Here is a 23482-nt window from a genome sequence, read left to right on the forward strand (position 1 = left end):
GTCGTGTAAAGTGTGTTAATGTCATTTAGAGGATAGTTAGGATGAAGATCTCCTCGCACCATCTACATGCACTCACCTGAGGTAACGATGGTACTCCACACCATGCCAGGTTGTTTTGATTATTTTTTATGTGCAAATGTTTTGGAATGTGAGACGCATCATGACGTGGGTGTGACATTGTGCTTGATGTTCCATCTCTTCCTCCTTATGAGGATTGATGATGAATTGGGTGATGGCAAATTTTGGATAGAGGGATTGTGGAGACGAATTTGGTGTAGGGGAAATATGGGGAAGATGTGACAGTAGCGACGGATTTGTAAAGGTGTAGATTTTGTAAATATGGGGTAAGGGCAAGGGTAGAGTAGGTGACAGGGGGGGGTGACGTACGGTAGGGACGAGCTTTCTCACTTCGCTCTCCATACGCACTTCGCCTTGCATTGCCTTGTTTGATGTGTACCCTTGTGACCTTACCCCTCGCTCATCTATCTCTCCCCCCTTTTGTCTCCCACATGACCTGTGCGCCACTGGGCGCTGAGGGGAGCGTGCGTGAGTCCGCCATTGTGCGCCCGGAACTCCCAGAACCAGCTGTCTGCATCGATGCACCACATTATGGACCACATGTCTGTGGCCAAGCACCACTGATGGACCCCCTGGGTTGGGGCATGGCCCCTCTGCTGGAACCGGCCATGAAGGCCCGAAATCTTGCTGGCGGACCTTGGCCACAGGGCACCGATGCCCCACAGGTGAACCACACGTAGTCGGCCCTGTGGGCCATAAATAAAGAAATAAAAAACGGACACGTTAGGTGCATTTTATTATCACAAATAGGCTGCCAGCAAAGAAAAGACAACATCTGGAAGAACAAATAATAATAGCCCGCAGAGGGAGCCTAAGAGCAAGAGACCACCTGCAGGGTTAGGGGTTGTTGATTTTATTTTTATTCATGAACACTGATGAACAATGATGACTGTGCACCGATTGGTGCTTGAGGGTGTATTGGTGCGTTTTTGGGTGCTTTCATGGTGCATTGATGCAGAGCAGACTGTCTCCCCCCCCAGAAAGAACAATCACAGGTCCTGGGTTACGTTTTGTAAATAAAATAGCGTCAATTGTAAATAATGCTCCCCACCGTCAGTGTATAGTTTGAAGACCATTCCGCAATTCGGTTAACTGTGGGCGTGAGTCTGTTAGGCAGGGTGCAATGGAGCAGCGGGACATATTTATCTATGTTTTAAAACTGTCGCACTCAGGGTCAGGTTAAAAGTAGAGGGAACTACACCTACGTGTCACACTAAATTAAAGTTGTAGGCCCGGGCCGTGCCTAAGAGGAGGAGGGTGCAGTGTTGCGGATATGAGGATTGTATTTTTTTTATTGTGTTGTATTGTGGTAAATTGTTGTGTAACATTGTTTGAATATGGACCCTCCTGCCTCCAGAGTTGTGTAAAGGTAAAAAGGGCGTCCTGGTAGTTAATTCCATGAAACACCACATTGAAGGACACTATAATATCCTTGTTCAGTAGTTTATATCCTTATTATGTGTTTTAGGGTAAGGCCTTGTCTTCCATTAACATGACACTCCATTGCACCGAGTGAAAGAGATAGATTCCCTTCATTCCCATTCCCAAAAACCTTCATTTCCCCTTTCGTAATGGCCAAGCCTCAATTTGGCAATTACATCCCCTCCAAAGCCGCCATTGGCCATGAGGCAGGGTCGGGAAAGAAAGGCGTGCCTGCCCGTCGTCATCAAGGGCGGAGCCAGAGGGTCGCGCGACCAACCATGGCCGAGGTGAGCACACCGGTGGGCGTGTCCTGAAGGCCGGCGGCTTAATCGCCGGAGGCGTGATAAAAGCGCGCGCCCAAGAGTGACCAAGATGAGTTGCAAAAAGGTCCAAGGCTGAGCTGAGCTGCGTGGTGAGGTGCAAAAGGAAAGAGCTGGGTCGTCAGAGAGGAGGAGAGTTGCAAAGAGGTCCAGAGATGAGCTGAGAAAGGAGAGGAGCTTTTATGAGAGATGAGCTGAGATCTGAGATGAGCTATGACAAGAGCTGAGTTGTGAGGTCCAAAAGCAGAGGTCATCCAGGGAAGCGCAAAAGCCTGCTATTCGTCACCTTGCTCGCCAGCGGCAGCATCTACAGCAGCAGCAGCAGCAGCGTCCCCAGCAGCAACAATGCTCGCCAGCCGCGTGGGGCCTGGACGGCAGTTCGGTGCAGGGCCGCGAAGGAACGGCGGCTGCCCAACGCGCGGATCATGCTGCCGGACCCATTGGACTTTCCTCTCCTTCCAGCCAATTCCTATCATCATTCCCCGTGTGAGTCGTTTTTGTTTGTTCTGTCCTGGGTAGGTAATTAAGTCTGTATAAGCTAGTAATTTTCACTGTGTTACCTGCTTTTTCATGTCCCCTGTAAATAACCGTAACTGCTCTTTTTGCTTATGTGTGTGTAAATAATAAACCCCGTTACTCTTCTGTACGTCTTCTTCTTCTTCCTCTTTGCATTCGTCATCTTAGTCTTTTCCATATTGAATAGCTGTGGCGCGATACGGCCAACGTCTGGGTGAATCGGGTGAGTCGGGGAAAAACTGTTTGGCCGCGGTACCTCCGCTCGGTAAATAACATCTAATCCGCGGACCGTAACAATATATATATATACATATATATATATATATATATATATATATATATATATATATATATATATATATATATATATATATATATATATATATATATATATATATATATATACAGTCACGTGAAAAAGTAAGTACACCCCATGTAAAGTTTTGAGTTTTTCAACATATTTCAGCATACAGCTATTTGATCTTCATTTCAAAAATATTGATAGATAAAGGTGATATAATATAACAAATATCATGAAACATTTACATTTTGTAGTCCATTGTATAATTTAAATAAACATAAATGCAAATTTCGCATGTGGAAATAGTAAGTACATCCCTACATTTATCACTACTTAACATACCTAAAATTAGAATCTGGTGCACCAGCTCAGGCGCAAATGATGAGAACATCGTTAGAGAGGATCTTGGAGGAACCTGTCTTATTTAAACCTCAGACATTTCGTTTGGTTTGCTCTTTGTTGTTGAAGTGTGCGGCGTCACCATGCCTAGATCAAAATAGCTCTCTGAGGCCTTCAGAAAGAATGTTATAGATGCCTACGAGTCTTGGAAGGGATTTAAAAAGATCTCCAAACAATTTGAAATCAATCATTCAACTGTCCAGAAGATCATCTACAAGTGGAGAAGATTCCAAACAACTGCCAACTTGTTCAGGCCAGGACGCCCCGCAGGTTCAGCCCGAGAGCAGACCGCAAGATGCTGAAAGAAGTCTCTAAGAACCCCCAGAATGTCATCACGGGACCGACAGGTAGCTCTTGAGACTGTTGATGTCAAAGTGCACGAGTCTACCATTAGAAAGAGGCTGCACAAATTTGATGTACATGGGAGGTGTGCCAGGTGGAAACCTTTGCTGTCCAGAAAAAACATTAGGGCAAGACTAAAGTTTGCCAATGAACACCGAGACAAAGACCAGCATTTCTGGAACAATGTGCTCTGGACAGATGAGTAAAAGGTAGAGCTATTTGGCCACAGTACCAGAAGACATGTATGGCGAAAACCAAAGACAGCATTTGACCACAAGAACCTGATAACAACTGTAAAGCATGGTGGTGGAAATATTATGGTTTGGGGCAGCTTTGGTACATCAGGGCCTGGGCAGCTCACCATCATAGAATCCACTTTGAATTCTTCATTGTACCAGAGGGTGCTTGAGGATAATGTGAGGCCATCTGTCGGATGTTGAAGCTCAACTGAAGGTGTACCTTGCAACATGACAATGACCCTAAACATACCAGTAAATCCACCAAGGAATGGCTGAAAAGAAAGAAATGGAGGGTTCTGGAATGGTCAAGTCAAAGCCCGGATCTAAATCCCATCGAGATGTTGTGGGGGTATTTGAAACGAGCTGTGCATGCAAGAAACCCCTCAAACATCGCACAGCTGAAAGAATTCTGCATGGAGGAGTGGGCAAAAATTTCCTCCAGTCGATGTCAGAGACTGGTAGACAGTTATAAGAAATGCCTACTTGAGGTTGTTTCTGCCAAAGGGGGCAATACCACCTATTAGATCCAAGGGTGTACATACTTTTTACACATGGGAAATTTGCATTTATGTTTATTTAAATGATACAATGGACTACAAAATGTAAATGTTTCATGATATTTGTTATATTATATCACCTTTATCTATCAATATTGTTGAAATGAAGATCAAATAGCTGTATGTTGAAATATGTTGAAAAAGTCAAAATTTACATGGGGTGTACTTACTTTTTCACGTGACTGTACATACATATATATATATATATATATATATATATATATATATATATATATATATATATATATATATATATATATAGATAGATATAAGTTCAAAACACACCTGGTCACAAGTGTGCCGCACAGACCGGGTCCTCAGTCGAGGTCCTCAGCATCATCCCGTTTCGGCCCTTCAACCTCGATACGGTCAGCGTAGGTGGGCCAGCAGGGGCACATAAACATCCACATGCAGCAACTGCACCTGGATGCGTACATACCCCCACCCCCAGCCTGTGCGAACAACAACAACACCTCCACATCCAGAATCCACAGCACCAAACAAACATGGTGGAACACTCAAACACCCACCTTTATACCCTTCACCACTCACCAACAAAACACACCAGATCATTCATATACACACACATACACACACAGACACACACATACAACACCAACCAACCAACCACCTACCCTTACATCATACACCACTCAACACACAAAAACACACACTCATGCAAAAATTAATTCATGCAAAAACACACACCCTCACCCACTCACTCATATACACAAAATAAGAAATTATATATATATACATATATATATATATATATATATATATATATATATATATATATATATATATATATACATATATATATATATATATATATATATATATATATATATATATATATATATATATATACACACACACACTGCATATATACACTACCGGTCTAAAGTTTTAGAACACCTCAATTTTTCCAGTTTTTATTGAAATTTAAGCAATTCAAGTCCATTGAATGGAACCTGAAATGGTACAAAGGTAAGCAGTAAACTGCCCGAGGTTAAAAAAAAAGTTTAGGTTAGCAAAAAGCGGAAAAGAATGTAAATTGCACAGTTATATTGTAAAAAAAAAAGGCCTTCTTCAGGGAACAAGTAATGGGTTAACAACTTACAGCTGTTCTGCAGCAATGTAGGTAAATTAAGCCTTGAAAGTTGATGCAAACAATTCCTACAGGTGTCCCAACCTCTGCTGATTACTTGATTACAAACCCCTGTCTGTATAAAAGCAGTGTTGGAACAGACTGTTATTACACCCTCTGAAGCATTATTTGGACAATATTGCACTGCAGGAAGTAGTATATTGCTATCATAATGGCGTGAAAAAGGCAATCAACAAAGGAAGACAGACAGACCATTATAACCCTTAAAAGTGTAGGTCTTTCCTTTAGAGAAATTGCAAAGAAAGCCAAGGTATCAGTGAGTACAGTTTCCTACACCATCAAAAGGCACTTGGAAACTGGAGGAAACTCTGACAGGAAGAGGTTTGGCAGACCCAAAGCCACAACAGAATCAGAAGACAAGTTTCTGAAAGTCAACAGCTTGCGTGATAGGCGGCTCACAGGACAACAGCTTCAAGCACAGCTTAACACTGGTCGAAGTAAGCAAGTCTCAGTTTCAACTGTGAAGAGAAGACTTCGAGCTGCCGGTTTGACAGGTCGAGTGGTAGTAAGAAAGCCATTGCTAAGATGGCAAAACAAGAAAAAGAGGCTTGCCTGGGCCATGAAGCACTGCCAGTGGCCTACTGCAGACTGGAAGAAGGTCTTATGGACCGATGAATCAAAATTTGAAATCTTTGGTTTATCATGCAGGGTTTTTGTACGCCGTCGAGTAGGCGAAAGGATGGTTCCTCAGTGTGTGACACCAACTGTCAAACATGGAGGAAGAAGCGTGATGGGCTGGGGCTCTTTTGCTGGATCCAGAGTCGGCGACTTGCACAGAGTGACTGGCACCCTGAACCAAAAGGGCTACCACAGCATTTTGCAGGGCCATGCAATATCCTCTGGTATAAGCCTAGTTGGTCAAGGGTTCATCCTACAGCAAGATAATGACCTCCAGGCTATGTCAAAACTACCTTCGAGGAAAAGAACAAGACGGTTGGCTTCAAATCATGGAATGGCCAGCACAGTCTCCAGACTTAAACCCCATCGAGCTGGTTTGGGATGAACTGGACAGAAAGGTGAAAGCAAAGCAACCTACAAGTGCAACACATTTGTGGGAACTTCTGCAACAGTGTTGGGAAGAACTTCCCGAACAATATTTGATTTCCATTGTGGAAAGAATGCCACGAGTGTGTTCGGCGGTTTTATCTGCAAAAGGTGGATACTTTGTCGAGTCAAAAATTTCAATTAAATTTTGTTAAACAAAATAATTATATGACTTCTTTTTTATCTCCAATTGTTTGTTTGTCGGATGCTTAATTTCAGAGTCCATTGAGACATTAAACTGCGTAAATTTCAATAAAAACTGGAAAAATTGAGGCGTTCTAAAACTTTTGACCGGTAGTGTATATATATATATATATATATATACATATATATATATATATATATATATATATATATATATATATATATATATATATATATACACACACACACACACACACACACACACACACAAGTGTCATCACAACTATTTTTTGTCCATGTTGAACCATTGTAAGTATCTAGCTCATACTAGTTTTTGAATGCTCCTTGTGGGTACGTATATGTTATCCTAAATATACAGTTTAGCCTTTCTGCATACTCATCGTAGATGCATCCATAAACGTCTACAAAATTAGTCCATTTTACACGTGAATAGAATTGATCAGATATTATAAATTGAATACCTTTCATAAATTTTAAGTGACACATCTCATTTGCAATGCGGCATCATTCAAGGTAATGTGTGCAAGCAAAAAAAAATGAGCAAGAAATGAGTAAGCAACAAAACCCCTCCAACACTCCCCCCCCCCCCCCCCCCAAAATGAGCATGCAACGTCATGGATGCGTCACACGGGGACAAGTAGAAGAGGCGAGGCCAAGAGACGCACGCGCTCTATCGATCGCAAATTTCCCGCGAAACGGATCAACAGTGACGCTCTCCAACCCCGCACTCCTGACTTCACCCCCTCCACCTCATCCCCATGGTTTGCCCCTCCGCTTGGGTCCTCGACCTCAGTCCCTCCCTGCCCCCCTCTCCCCAACCCCTTGTGCGCACACAAGGTGGAGTCTATGTCATCTCAGCACAGGATGAGCATCGTGCGGGACGTTAATCGAACACTGGAGGAACGGTGTTAGGGGGGACAGGAGGCGCTGTTGGTGCTGAGGAAGACTGTTCCAGAAAGGGAAGAGGAGTGAAAGGGAGGGGGCGAATAAGGGCGGTAGAGGGGTTTCGTGGTTGGTTCAGAGCGAATCGCAGTGCGAGACGAAAAGAGCAAACGCGGATCTTTGGGACGATTTTTTTCCTCCTCTTTTGTTCGATAGATTTCCGTTTATGAGCTTCCCGAGACTCTTTGCTGCTCCTCCTCTTCTTCAATATCCTCGTCTCCATGATTGTCCTCTCCCCCATTGGTCTTCTATATTTGGTAAAAGGAGCAAAATAAACCGCCAATTTTCGAACCAATCGGGAAGATCGTTTATCCATCGATCCAAGAGCAAGGGTCCCAAAGCTGGATGGCGCACAGCGCGGGAGCCCCGAGCCCTGGACGAGGGGACTCGCCGCGGGAGCCAGGCGGGAGCCCCGTAGGGCCGGGGCAGCCGGAGGCACCCCACGCCAGCGTCACCAACTTCTTCATCGAAAACATACTGAGGCCGGAGTTCGGCCAGAAAAAGGCCGGAGCCAACGGAGGGGCCGAGTCGCGGGAGGGCACGCACGACCGCGTCCGCCGCTCACCACAACCACAAACGAGCGACGGAGGTGGAGGAGGAGGAGGAGGAGGCTCTGTTTTGCGAGTCTCACCGGGAGAACCTCGGCGGCCTAACAAAGGCTGCGAAGAAGGCGCACCCGGTTCTGGGATCGTGAGCGGACGCTCCGCAGAGCAAGAAAACCCCGAGGTCGCACCCTCCGACGCGTCGACGCAGTCCCTACCCTGGCCGGCCTGGGTCTACTGCACACGCTACTCCGACAGACCTTCGTCCGGTAAGCTCAAGCGCATAGGGTTTCCATCACCATCTGTACCATAAAACTCATCGTCATGACCAATAGACCTCCATCTCATTGCCACAAATTGTCAAGGCCTAAGCGGTGCATGGAAATCAAAAGCAACATGAAAAACAACACGAAACGAATAAAGAATAAATAAAACAATTCAATGTCGATAATACACAAATACGGGGAACTTGAGTTTTAGTGTTTAATAAACGGTGCAAACAACGATTTCGTATTCTCATCAATTCTGCTCGTTATATGAAACGTTAAAAACAAACGTTGCAAAAGCACGAAAATACCTGTCTACGTCATACATCCGTCATCGTGTGTACGGGAGTGAAGGTGCTCGTGTAGATCTTCCGGTCATTATGTACAGAGAAGTTGGGATCGACGTCGTGGGTTGTCGGGTAAACATAGCTCACGGAAGGGGCTCCTCCTAATTCAAGACCTTTGCGCTCAAAATTCGTGCGTCGAGGGCTGTGACCGCCTCGCCATCTCGTACGTGATTATCGAGGCTCCAAATCGAACGGACTGTCGTAAATGTGAAAGAAATCCCGAATTGGCGTAAACGACTCTACTTTACGAGAGGTAACACGTAGCCAGACCGCACTTTTACCGGTGAAACTCATTGCGCAACTTTTGCGCATTTATTTGTCAAATCTTTACCTTTAAAGTCCTCGACAAAACTCACTGCTGGGGAGGGGGGCGGGGGGGGGGGGTTGATGAGCCAAAAGCATGTGATTTTTGAATCCTCAATAGTTGAGTATGTTGCTGTTTTGTTTTTTATTTTAACAATTTAACCAAACCCGACAAATCACACCAGCACCTGTGCCCCCTCGTTACCACCGCCACCAAAGGTGGAGGGAGGTTATGTTTTCACCCCTGTCTGTCCGTTTGTGAACAAAATATCTCAAAAAGTTGCGGACGGATTTGGACGAAATTTGGCAGAGATGTGTAGCGTATGTGACAAGGACGAAATGATTGGATTTTGGTGAAGATCCGGATTCGGATCGGGCTCGTAGAATTTTTAAAGTGATTCTTCACCATTGGGAGATAGGGCCAAAAACGATACATAGCAGGATATCTCAAAAAGTTATGGACGGATTTGGACGAAACTTGTTGGACAGGTTGTGTGTGTGACAAGGACAAATAGATTAGATTTTGGTGAAGATCTGAATATGGATTCGGATATGGGGATTATTAAATTTTTTAAGTGATTCTTCATCATTGGGAGATAGGGCCAAAAACGACATAGCAGGATATCTCAAAAAGTTATGGACGGATTTGTACGAAACTTGGTGGAGACGTTGTGTGTGTGTGTGACAAGGACAAGTAGATTCGATTTTGGTGAAAATCTGGAATATGGATTCGGATATGAGAATTTTTTAAAATTTTTAAGTGATTCTTCACTATTGGGAGATAGGGCTAAAACCAACATATAGCAGGATATCTCAAAAAGTTATGGACGGATTTGGACGAAACTTATTGGACAGGTTGTGTGTGTGACAAGGACAAATAGATTCAATTTTGGTGAAGATTCCGATCCGGATCCAGGTAGAAGAATTTTAAAAGTGATTCTTCACCATTGAGTGATATGGCCAACCAGGTGGAGGTATGCTCTCTACTGAGTGCCGTTCTATGTTGTACTTGTATATACGTAACCGAACATTATGGCCTCAACTACGCCATTTTGCTCGCCATTTGTGACGACGTCAAACTGAACGCCTCGTCGTTTGCCTTCCGTTGTCACCTCTCTTGTTCGTCAGTGACAGCCGTTGATACTCAACCTGGCAATGCCGATCGCAATCTTTTCGTTGTGCGGCAAATGAGACGTGACGCGCCATTTTCGAGCATCGTGGTTGTAATTGCTCGTAATGGTAAAAGCGATGACATTGCGAGCGATGATCGCGACGCACGCGGCGTCCATCACATGCAACATCTTTTGATGAATGACTAACGAAACGGCAAAACAAGAAATAAAGAAATGCATTTTTGCGTTCTTCTTTAAGAACTACTTAAACCTTCAAACGTTCAAATTCCCTTGTTTTGTTCTCCAACTTTTTTGTTTGTTTTAAAATCGAGATCACGTACTTTGTGATCACATGTTGCAGATGCTCTTGATTGTTGATTTGTTTGCAGTACAGGTTAAGTCCTTCCCTTAGTTTAGAGAAAAACAAAATAAAACAAACACTCATCCTATTTGCGGTACATGGGCCTTTAAAATGTTCTGCCAACGAAGTGGTCACAATAATCCAAGTTCACGCCAAAGATTTCCTTTCTTTCCACACACTTTTATTTAACTTCATCTGAACTTTGTTTGTTTGTCCGGTTTCAAATCTTTGAGACGTTTATTTTCTAGGTTCCATACGTCCTAGAGAGCTGAAATTTGGTCCACGGTACTCTTTTCTGGTACATTTTCATCTATCAAAATGTAATTTAAAAAAAATTGGTTTAAAACTTTTTTTAAATAAAAGTGTGTAGCCCTAAAACATATTTTTGCGTTTACTTGTTGAATGTACAAGTAACCTATATATAATTAGTCAGGAAACGCTATTTTATTTTTTATAAAATCAGGAATGTATATTTGATTACTTGTACGTTGAAAAATAAATAAAATTGGCATTTCCTGGGTGACTATGTCTTTCCTTGAACTTTTTGAAAATCCGACCTATTTGAATTTAAAGAATTTAAAAAACTAAAAAAAAAAAATATCACATGCCTATACACACACATACACATGGAAGGGGATACTCTGAGACATGGTAGGTCTCCGTTCCATCCCTTAAGACCTACCCACGTGTTGAGATAGCAGCCAACAACAGCAACTTGCATGCGCACACACACACATATACATACACGCACACACATATGCGCACACACACACGAATGTGTGTACATTGAGACCTGGACGGGCTCTGTTCCATCTTTTGAAACCGACATATGGAGATAACGATCAATGAAACACACACATAAACACGCACACTCATTATATACATGCACACACACACATATATGCATGCACACACAAATGTGCATACTTTGAGACCTGGACGTCCATCTTCTGAAACCCACATATGGAGATATTGACCAACGAAACACAAAGACACACATATAAACACACACACACACACACTCATTATATACATGCACACACACCAAAACACACACATATAAACACACACACTCATTATATACATGCACACACATATATGCACGCACACACGAATGTGTGTGCTTTGAGACCTGGATGGGTAGGTCTCCGTTCCATCCCTTAAGACCTACCCACGTGTTGAGATAGCAGCCAACAACAGCAACTTGCATGCGCACACACACACACATATAAACACACACACACTCATTATATACATGCACACTCACATATATGCATGCACACACAAATGTGCATACTTTGAGACCTGGACAGGCTCTGTTACATCTTCTGAAACCCTCATCTGGAGATAACGACAAAGGAAACACACACATATGCACCCACATGCTCACGCACACACACACACATACACACACACACACACACACACACACACACACACACACACACACACACACACACACATACACACACACACACACACACACACTCAGGCATGAACACACACACACACACACACACACGCATCCAAACACACTGTCCCATGAAATGATGACATATTGAGTTGTAAGTGAAGACTTTCAATGTGTATAAAGCAAAATTTCATTCAAATGTGAACGATATTGTATAGAAATGTATTTGTCATGGACAACATGTTCCATTTGACCACCATTTTGCCTTTCTGGTTGCTTTGTCAGGACTGCCATTCATTGCAGTTCAAAGTGCTTCAACCCTTTTTGGCGTCCATACTGATGCCTTCCGAGGCCTTTCTTTTCACTTCCTCTGTGAAGTCGAAGAACTGTTTCTGAGTGGTTCCCATCTTGCCCTCAAATACAGCTCTGATGTGTCGTGCAACAAAACCATATTCTTCAGAGAATAGTAACACTGTCCTAAATCTTTTCTGTTGCTACACAGAGCTTTTGTTGATCATTTCAAAAAATGCACTGTACAGTTTTTAGTCATGGTTATGTTGATCTATGTCTCTCAGATTGGGTTATGCTGGGTGTTTTGCTGTTGCTTCCGAAACAGTTAGTCAGGGCAGATATTTTTAGTTATTTCAAGGTGTTGGTGTTAGTGATAACTCGCATATTGTTAACAAAAGGGACCATGGAATATTTAACACCTGGCCTCTGGCTTAACGGTCCATCCGATGGAAGACATACTCATAGGTGCATCGCCCAGCACGCAAAGCACCAGGATGATAGTTTACAAGTGGCTCAAGATTCCAACTCAGGATAGACAGCGCAAAGGTGAGTGTTCACACTTCTAAGCTGTTAGCGTATCATCAGCACCTTGTCTGCCCGACATCACTGCGACAACCTTGCAAAGAAAATAAAACCATCATCCTTTCATAGGCCACGAAATGTTATAATCTGGAGGCCCATGCTCTCACAGACATCCGGGTCGTTCATGACATGTCGGGAAAGGTTTCAAGGAGATAACCAAATCCTGGACAAATCGCCACTCTGACGCAGGATACTTGTGGAAGGAATTTCCAATTTATTTTGAGTGCCGATGACAATTTGCCTCTTCTTACTAAAGATGTCGTGTGATCTTCTACATCCACCAACAACCCGTGCTGGCAGATGGGTCCTCCAGCTCAACGTCCTTTTGATGAAGACGCGTGCATTGATATATTTCTCTGCATGCGAACCACCAAGATGACAGTTTATAGCTGGGTGGAGATTGAAACCCAGGCGAGACAACACAAAGGCAAGTGTGCATACCCGAAAGCAAAAAGGAAGCCCCAACATATACAGTGTATGTGTGTGTGTGTGTGTGTGTGTGTGTGTGTGTGTGTGTGTGTGTGTGTGTGTGTGTGTGTGTGTGTGTGTGTGTGTGTGTGTGTATGAAACGGAAAACCAACTACTGCTTTGGAGTCATCAGAAGGAACCAGAAGAAATTTAAAAAAGCAAACAAGTACACATACATTCAAAGTACACCGCCCCCATGCCAAATAATTAAATATCCTACAGCGGCATTGCCGGGGCGCCTCCGGCACCCGGCAATACCGCAGTGCAGCTCATAGAGGCTGCATTGGGAGGGAGAGGTGTACACTAATTGATTGATTAATTGTATAATTAAAATCAATAAAAGATTATCACAACATATTTTCTTAATCAATTGGCTAATAGCATAACTAAACCACTAGTGCTTCATCTGAAGATGTATCTTTTAGAAATTTAATTAAATAACTCATTTAAAAAAATTAAATAATTAATTGATTAATCAATAAATAATTAATCGATTAATCAATAAATAATTAATCAATTAAATTATTAATCAATAAATCAAAAATATCCTTGATAGCCACATCACTTGGTCACTGTCATGTCCGAATATTAGCTTCCCAGCTCAAAAGGTGCCTGAGATATTGGCCAAATGAGAAAGAAAATAAATAAATGATTAATAATGAAAATAAATAAATAATAATCATGAAAAAAATAAATTATTAATCAATTCGGTCACAGAACACATAAACCACCACCATTTCATCAGAATCTGTAACTGAAATAAATTAATAAAATTTTTAGTAATTAATTGAATAATTCAATAATTAATCGATTAATTGATTATTCAATAAATCAAAAATATCCTTGATAGCCACATCACTTGGTCACTCATGTCCAAATATTAGCTTCCGAGCTCAAAAGGTGCCTGAGATATTGGCCAAATGAGAAAGAAAATAAATAAATGATTAATAATGAAAATAAATAAATAATAATCATAAAAAATTAAATTATTAATCAATTCGGTCAGAGAACACATAAACCACCACCATTTCATCAGAATCTGCAACTTTAAAAAAAAAATTTTTTAGTCATTTATCGAATAATTCAATAATTAATCGATTAATTGATTAATTGATTCATTAATAAATTAAAAATAGCCTTTGCAGCCAAATCACCTGGTCATTGGCATGTCCAAATATCAGCTTCCTAACTCAAAAGGTGCCTGAGTTAATGGTCAGAAGAGAAAGGAAATTTGATTAATTAAATAAGTACTTAATTAATGGCTAATAACGAAATAACTCCTCAATTATTTGATTAATCAAAAAACAAAAAATATAGTTTTTGGCAAAGGTCTTGCTCACTATTGTGCCGAAATTTCAGCTTCCTAGCTCAAAGGATGGCTGAGATATGGCCCGGACAAACAAACAAACAAACAAACAAGAAAGAAAGAAAGAAAATAAACAAACAACCAGAGTGAAAACTGAGTACTCCCTTTCAGTGTGCGTCACTGCCGAGCCCCCTCCGGTGCCCGGCAGTGACGACTTGCAATGCCTGGAGATGGCATAGGAAAGGAGCGGTGTACAATAACGTTTTTGACAAAGGACTTGCTCACTATTGTGCCGAAATTTCAGCTTCCGAGCTTAAAGGATGGCTGAGATATCGCCCGGACAACCAAGAAAACAAACAAGAAAACAAACAAACAACCAGAGTGAAAACTGAGTACTCCCTTTCAGCGTGCGTCACTGCCGAGCCCCCTTCGGTGCCTGGCAATGACGATTTGCAATGCCTGGAGATGGCAAAGGAAAGGTGCGGTGTCCAACAAACAAACAACCAGTGTGAAAACTGAGTACTCCCTTTCAGCGTGCGTCACTGCCGAGCCACCTTCAGTGCCCGGCAATGACGATTTGCAATGCCTGGAGATGGCATAGGAAAGGTGCGGTGAACAATAAAGAAAAAGCAAGAATTAAAATTAATATAGAGAAATATGAAGTCGAAAGAAATGTGAAAAGAACAAAGATGTTGGGAAGAACCCAGTTATATAGATTTCAGCAGTTCTTCCACAGGCAAAAACGCAGCAACAGTTACAAGCTACCAGAGGTCCATTATATATTATATATTATATATATAGTATACAGTCATGTGAAAAAGTAAGTACACCCCATGTAAAGTTTTGACTTTTCAACATATTTTAACATACAGCTATTTGATCTTCATTTCAAAAATATTGAGAGATAAAGGTGATATAATATGACAAATATCATGAAACATTTACATTTTGTAGTCCATTGTATAATTTAAATAAACACAAATGCAAATTTCGCATGTGGAAAAAGTAAGTACACCCCTACATTTATCACTACTTCAAATACCTAAAATTAGAATCAGGTGCACCAGCTCGGGTGCAAATGATTAGAACATCGTTAGAGAGGATCTTGGAGGAACCTGTCTTATTTAAACCTCAGACATTTAGTTTGGTTTGCTCTTTGTTGTTGAAGTGTGTGGCGTCACCATGCCTAGATCAAAAGAGCTCTCTGAGGCCTTCAGGAAGAAGGTTATAGATGCCTTCGAGTCTGGGAAGGGATTTAAAAAGATCTCCAAACAATTTGAAATCAATCATTCGACTGTCCGGAAGATCATCCACAAGTGGAGAAGATTCCAAACAACTACCAACTTGTTCAGGCCAGTTCGCCCCAGCAAGTTCAGCCCGAGAGCAGACCGCAAGAAGCTGAAAGAAGTCTCTAAGAACCCCAGAATGTCATCACGGGACCTACAGGTAGCTCCTGCCACTGTTGATGTCAAAGTGCACGAGTCTACCATTAGAAAGAGGCTGCACAAATTTGATCGACATGGGAGGGGTGCCAGGAGGAAACATTTGCTGTCCAGAAAGAACATCAGGGCAAGACTTAAGTTTGCCAATGAACACCGAGGCAAAGACCAGCATAAATGGAACAATGTGCTCTGGACAGATGAGTCAAAGGTAGAGCTATTTGGCCACAGTACCAGAAGACATGTTTGGCGAAAACCAAAGACAGCATTTGACAACAAGAACCTGATACCAACTGTAAAGCATGGTGGTGGAAATATTATGGTTTGGGGCAGCTTTGCTGCATCAGGGCCTGGGCAGCTCACCATCATATAATCCACTATGAATTCTTCATTGTACCAGAGGGTGCTTGAGGATAATGTGAGGCCATCTGTTGGAAAGTTGAAGCTCAACCGAAGATGGACATTGCAACATGACAATGACCCTAAACATACCTGTAAATCCACCAAGGAATGGCTGAAAAGAAAGAAATGGAGGGTTCTGGAATGGCCAAGTCAAAGCCCGGATCTAAATCCCATCGAGATGTTGTGGGGGATTTGAAACGAGCTGTGCATGCAAGAAACCCCTCAAACATCGCACAGCTGAAAGAATTCTGCATGGAGGAATGGGCAAAAATTTCTCCCAGTCGATGTCAGAGACTGGTAGACAGTTATAAGAAACTCCTACTTGAGGTTGTTTCTGCCAAAGGGGGCAATACCACCTATTAGAGCCAAGGGTGTACTTACTTTTTCCACATGCGAAATTTGCATTTATGTTTTTTAAAATTATACAATGGACTAAAAATGTAAATGTTTCATGATATTTGTCAGATTATATCACCTTTATCTGTCAATATTGTTGAAATGAAGATCAAATAGCTGTATGTTGAAATATGTGGAAAAGTCAAAACTTTATATGGGGTGTACTTACTTTTTCACGTGACTGTATATACATATATATATATATATATATATATATATATATATATATATACACACACACACACATGTTTATACAGACTTGGCATTTAATATGGAATTTTTTTTGTTTTCTTGACTTGGGTTTAATTTCTGAACTCGGTATATCAATCTGGTGAGTTTCTTTTATGCTTCGGTGATTTCTTTGTTGAAAGAATCATGTCACTGATTGTCTGTCGCAGCAAGAAGTCAATAACAGGATTATATCACAGGTGGCGTGACAAAATGTACGGACAGGTACATTTGACGATTGGCTTCACAATCGGGTATATAAGGGTTGTTGCGTTCTGTATTAGTGGAAAACAACTGCTGCACGTCTACAAAAATTATTGCCGCTTCACCTGGAGATGGTCCGTCAACTCGGCAATGCTGTTTGTCATTTAGTGGGGGCTTTATGAAATTCCGGCATGAAACAGCGTGCTATTGCTTGGCAGTATGGCATCACTCAAGGTCAGGTGTCAAAGATCCTGAAACGAAATGCTCAGAGGGGTGTCCCTACTCCAATACTGAGGCCAGGATGTCCCCGCAGAACCACAAGGAGGGATGATCGCCAGCTGCACCGGTTAGTCCGCAATGGCCGTACCAAGTCAGCTAATCAGCTTCGGGCTGAGTGGCAGCAACTGACAAATGTGCCTGTATCCAGAAGGCTAGTCGACCAACGATTGGTTCAAGCAGGCTATCGTGCCAGGCGTCCCCTGAGAAAGCCACGTCTGACCAGACAACACCGCCAGCGCCGATTGCAGTGGGCCAGAGAGCACCGTCAATGGCAGCCAGGACACTGGAATCACGTGAACTTCAGTGACGAGTCTAGATTTCTGGTGTATCGTCAAGATGGCCACGTCTGAGTGCACAGACAAGTGCATGAAGCTGACAACGAAGATTGTATAATTTTGTATAATAACAAAATCTAGAATAATTTCAACATATGAGGTGTTTTCAAAAAGTATCCGACCTTTGTTCATAAAAAATACTCGTATCCAGATACAACAAACTTATACTAATGTCCTTCAAAGTAGTCCCCTTGGGCTGCCACACACTTCTCCCAACGGTTCTGCCACTGTCGGAAGCAGCGCTGGAACGCCTCTTTTGGGATGGCGCGCAGCTGGTCCGTCGCATTCTGCATGATGTCTTCTCTGGACTGAAATCTGGTCCCTTTCAGGGGCATTTTCAGCTTGGAGAAAAGCCAGAAGTCACACGGAGCCATGTCATCATGTCACACGGCACAACCATCACCAAGGAGTATTACCAAGAGGTTCTGCGTTGCCTTCGTGATGCTGTGCGACACAAACGGCCGGACCTGTGGGCAGCGGGCAATTGGCAGCTCCATCACGATAACGCACCCGCCCATTCTTCACATTTGATACAGTTTCTTGGCCAAACACAACACACCTGTGCTTCGTCAGGCTCCCTACTCTCCCGACATGGCTCCGTGTGACTTCTGGCTTTTCTCCAAGCTGAAAATGCCCCTGAAAGGGACCAGATTTCAGTCCAGAGAAGACATCATGCGGAATGCGACGGACCAGCTGCGCGCCATCCCAAAAGAGGCGTTCCAGCGCTGCTTCCGACAGTGGCAGAACCGTTGGGAGAAGTGTGTGGCAGCCCAAGGGGACTACTTTGAAGGACATTAGTATAAGTTTGTTGTATCTGGATACGAGTATTTTTTATGAACAAAGGTCGGATACTTTTTGAACACACCTCGTAATTCCAATTAACTTTTGGTTCTAAGTCATCTTGAAAAGTAAGTTCACCCCCACAAAAAAAATATTCCATATTAAATGCCAAGTCTGTATATATATCTATATATATATTGTTGCGGAAACGGAGTACGGCGCTCCCCTTAGCGGGGGGGGGGGGGGGGGGGTGGGTTAATCCCCCTTCTATTTGCACTGGCCGTCTCCAATCCTGAAGCTACCCCGCTCCACAAGGCAGGGGGGTAACTCCGCTCGAACCCCGGACAAGATGTTATTTGCCGAGCGGTTTTTAGCAGCCCGCGGTTCGAGCCATTTAACAAGGACTAAACCCGATTCATATGCGTCGGCCAAATCGTGCCACATGTACTCAATGGGGGAAATCACAAAGACGAACGGATGTGAAGGAAAGAAGGCAAAGGTAGGAAGAACAGGAATTTATTACTAATTATGTACACAATCAAAGAAACCAAGGGAGAAGGAAAGATATGAAAATAACTTGAAGAAGAAGAAGACACAGTGCAATTCTAACTTATCTATACAGGCTTAACTTATTCCCCAGACAGAACAAACAGACAGACGACAGTCAGACTTACACTAATGGGAATGAAGCAGGAATGAATGGCTGGAAGGGGAGGAAGGTTCAGCTGGCCGCTGCTGGAGCTTGATCCCGCATGGGACGTCTGGCTGGAAATCGACGGCCACCGACGCCACCGCAATCTGGTTCCCACGGTGGCGTTGCTTCGCAGCAGCGGATCGAAACTGTGCGTCAAAGCTCAACAACTCAACTCTCAGCTCCTCCTCAACGCTCAGCTCCTCCCCGAATGAACTGCTCAGTGCGTCCTCCTCACTCATCTCCTAAACAGTCCCTCCCAACCTCCTTTGATGAGGCACGTGGCGATCAAGCCGCCGGCCTTTTGGAAACGCCCATTTGGTGAGCTCGCCTCGGCCTTGATTGGTCACGAGGGCTCACCGATCCCGCCCCTTGATGAGGCGTTGGCAAAGCCACGCCTTGTTCCTGGCGCTTGGCTGACTCCTCCCACCTTTTGCTCCGAGATGACCTCGTGTTCAATGGAGTTTGGGGGCAATGATGACGCCAATAACCCCACCCAATGCAATGGTGGCGAAACGCCGCTTTGGAGGCCACGGCGATATGGTAGGGGATCTATCTTATTTCATTTGGTGCAATGCAATGTCAACTAGTGGAAAACAGAGCCTTAACTGATACACATAATAAAGAAATAACTATAGAGAGGTTCTATGATTGGCTACGTGCTTGTACATGGACTAGCGAAGGGGATGACCTTTGACCTTTACCACAAATGGAGGTATTTACAAGAACTATTTACTAGAGGGTCATATTTACAAACACAGGATTCTCAAATCCGCAACAATATATATATATATCTGTGCAGTGTCTGTCTTGTGTTGTGTTGTGTTGTCTTGGCACTGAACTACTCCCACAAACTTTTGTGAAATCCTACCAAACTTCTGGTATGCACATATCTCTCCCGTTGGTATGTCCTAAGGGTATTTTTTTATGAAACATTTTCCAAATTTCTTTTTTTTTGGGGGGGAATTTTTTCCTGAAATTTTTTTTTTTCAACTTCAATTGTTTATAAAATGTGATATCACGTATATTACAAATACATTTGTGCAAAACAATTGTTTGAATTATGATTGGTTTAAACCATGACAAAACGGCAACTCGGGTACCGTACAGTCATTTATGTAGATATCTACACATCTGGGCAGTGTCTGTGTTGTCACTTAACGACTCCCTCAAACTTTTGTTTCCGTGGTTGTGAAGTGTTTTTAATAACGTTGTGGTGGTTTTGAATCACGTGGTGGTGAGGTATTTTGAATTATGTGGTGGTGAGGTGTTTTGAATTATGTGGTGGTGAGGTGTTTTGAATTATGTTGTGGTGATGTGTTTTGAATTATGTGGTGGTGAGGTGTTTTGAATTACGTGGTGGTGAGGTGTAATAGTCCCAAACTTCCAGTCTGCACCTACCCCTCCCCTATGTATTGGCTGAGGGGTTCTTTCTTGAAAAAATAACATTGAACCTAAATCTTCAACATAAATTGCCTATAAAAATGTAATATCACAAATACAACAAGTACATTTGTGCAAAATAATTGTTTGTATTATGATTGGTGTAAATCATGACAACACAGCAACTCAGGTACAGTTATTATCCTCAGCTAAAATAAGCCCGTTCCTCAGTAACAACGATGGGCTCGCCTCACCAAGCTAGTATATATATATATATATATATATATATATATATTATGTATATATATATATATATATATATATATATATATATATATATATATATATATATATATATACATATATATACATATATATATATATTTCACCATTTAGTTCAAAACACCTCACCACCACATAATTCAAAACACCTCACCACCAAATAATTCAAAACACCTCACCACCAAATAATTCAAAACACCTCACCACCACGTAAATCAAAACACCTTACCACCACGTAATTCAAAACACCTCACCACCACATAATTCAAAACACGTCACCACCACATAATTCAAAACACCTCACCACCACATAATTCAAAACACCTCACCACCACATAATTCAAAACACTTCACCACCAAATAATTCAAAACACCTCACCACCACGTAATTCAAAACACCTTACCACCACGTAATTCAAAACACCTCACCACCACATAATTCAAAACACCTCACCACCACATAATTCAAAACACCTCACCACCACATAATTCAAAACACCTCACCACCACATAATTCAAAACACCTCACCACCAAATAATTCAAAACACCGCACCACCACGTAATTCAAAACACGTCACCACCGCGTGATTCAAAACACGTCACCACCATGTGATTCAAAACACGTCACCACCATATGATTCAAAACACCTCACCACAATGTTATTAAAACACTTCACAACCACGGAAACAAAGGTTTGAGGGAGTAGTTCAGTGACAACGCAGACCTGCCCAGATATGTAGACATATAGCGATATATGTAGTATATATAGTAGATATGTAGACATATATAGATGGTTGACTGTACCTGAGCTGCTGTTTTGTCATGGTTTACACGAATCATTATACAAACAATTATTTTGCACTATTGTATTAGTAATATATGTGATGATACATTCTATTAAAAAATTGAAGTTCAAGATTTAAGTTGACAAAAAAAAAAATCAAAAAAAATACAAAAAAAGAGAAAGAAGAAATTCAAATTAAAAAAAAATAAATACGCGTAGGACATACACAAGGGAGAGGTAGGTGCATACCAGAAGTTTGGTAGGATTTTACAAAAGTTTGAGGGAGTAGTTCATTGACAAGACAACACAACACAAGACAGACACTGCATATATATATATATATATATATATATATATATATATATATATATACTGTATATATATATATATATATATATATATATATATATATATATATATATATATAATTATATATATATATATATATATATATATATATATATATATATACATATATATATATACATATATATATATATATATATATATATATATATGTATATATATATATATATATATATATATATATATATATATATATACATACATATACATACATATATATATATATATATATATATATATATATACATACATATACATACATATATATATATATATATATATTTATATTTATATATATATATATAATGTATATTATGTTTGTGGGGGTAGGCATGAAATACCTCATAGGAAAGTTAGAATTGTGTAGATTAGGATGCTCCTAGTGTCACGAAGAAGAAGAATCCATCTCGATGTACGTAAGTAGGTCGTCTGTCTGGATAAGAGCGTTTGCATGTCGCCATGAGTGGCGTGGCTTTGTGTTAAGTAATTCTATGGCTTAAGGTTATTTCCCCAGTGTATAATTTGCCCCTGTGATATTCCCTCTGTCTTTATTACAATTAAAAAGCCCACCAAACAACAACTCTAACAAATGGACTCATTCGCCTACAATGCCGCCAGGGCTAACCAACACACAGCACATTTGCCGATCGGCACGTAAATCCCGCCTCACGACCGCAGACGTCATCCGAACATTCCTGAACAGCGACTAGACTTCACCCCCCGACGACACGTGCTGAGGAGGCCACACCCAAGCCTTTGTGATTGGTGGAGGCACAATGGGATGTTTGAGTAGAGCTCGGGGATTGGACAGAGTGTGACGTCAGCATGGAACATTCGAGAGCTGAAGGAAAGAGAAGCTGTCCCACCATCTTGGTCTTCTTCATGCTGGCGTTTGTTGGAGGCGGTCGCATATTCTCTCTGTCCTGGCTTTGTCGTGGGTGGTGGTGGTGCACCTTTGTCTCATGTGTGATGGAAAGAGACTAAACAAGAGAGGTTCGGGGCAGTCGGCATCGCGAGAAGGACCTCACGTTGGGACATGAAGGAGTGCGACTCCGCGCCATTTTGTGCGCTTCCCGCGTGGTGGATTAGAGGCGACGAACGACCAGTAAGCCTTACCAGCCATTTGGGGACGCAAAGCTGAGTGCCGGCCGATTACCAAAACATTTTTTTCCTTTTGTTTCCCGCTTGTTTGTACATGAGCCTGAATGGAGACCTCTCAAATTAGGAAATAGTTTTGTTTTTTTACATCACATTCATTTTATTTGGTTTACAATTACTTTGAATAAATTATTTATTTGTTGAATTTTGCACTTCTTGTCCTGGTTTGTTTCTTTGTTTTGTGGGTTCAGAATAACCCCGTGTGTTTCCGATCAGATAAGGCCTCGAACGTTCCTGCGTGCATGAAAACATAGTCCCGCCAAGTTTG

General features: G+C 41.9%; 1 protein-coding gene across 1 annotated transcript in view; it reads left to right on the forward strand.

Moving 5' to 3' along the window:
- The first annotated feature begins 7841 nt into the window (after positions 1-7841).
- The window catches only part of LOC137439401 (homeobox protein engrailed-1a), a 58133-nt gene continuing 42492 nt past the window's right edge, over positions 7842-23482 (forward strand). Inside the window, exon 1 of the mRNA XM_068135162.2 lies at positions 7842-8307. Coding sequence (XP_067991263.2) covers positions 7842-8307 — 466 coding nt within the window. The remainder of the gene's footprint in view (positions 8308-23482) is intronic.

This window comes from Myxine glutinosa, chromosome 1 (assembly GCF_964187855.1).
Source record: "Myxine glutinosa chromosome 1, kmMyxGlut1.1, whole genome shotgun sequence".
Classification (NCBI taxonomy): Eukaryota; Metazoa; Chordata; class Myxini; order Myxiniformes; family Myxinidae; genus Myxine; species Myxine glutinosa.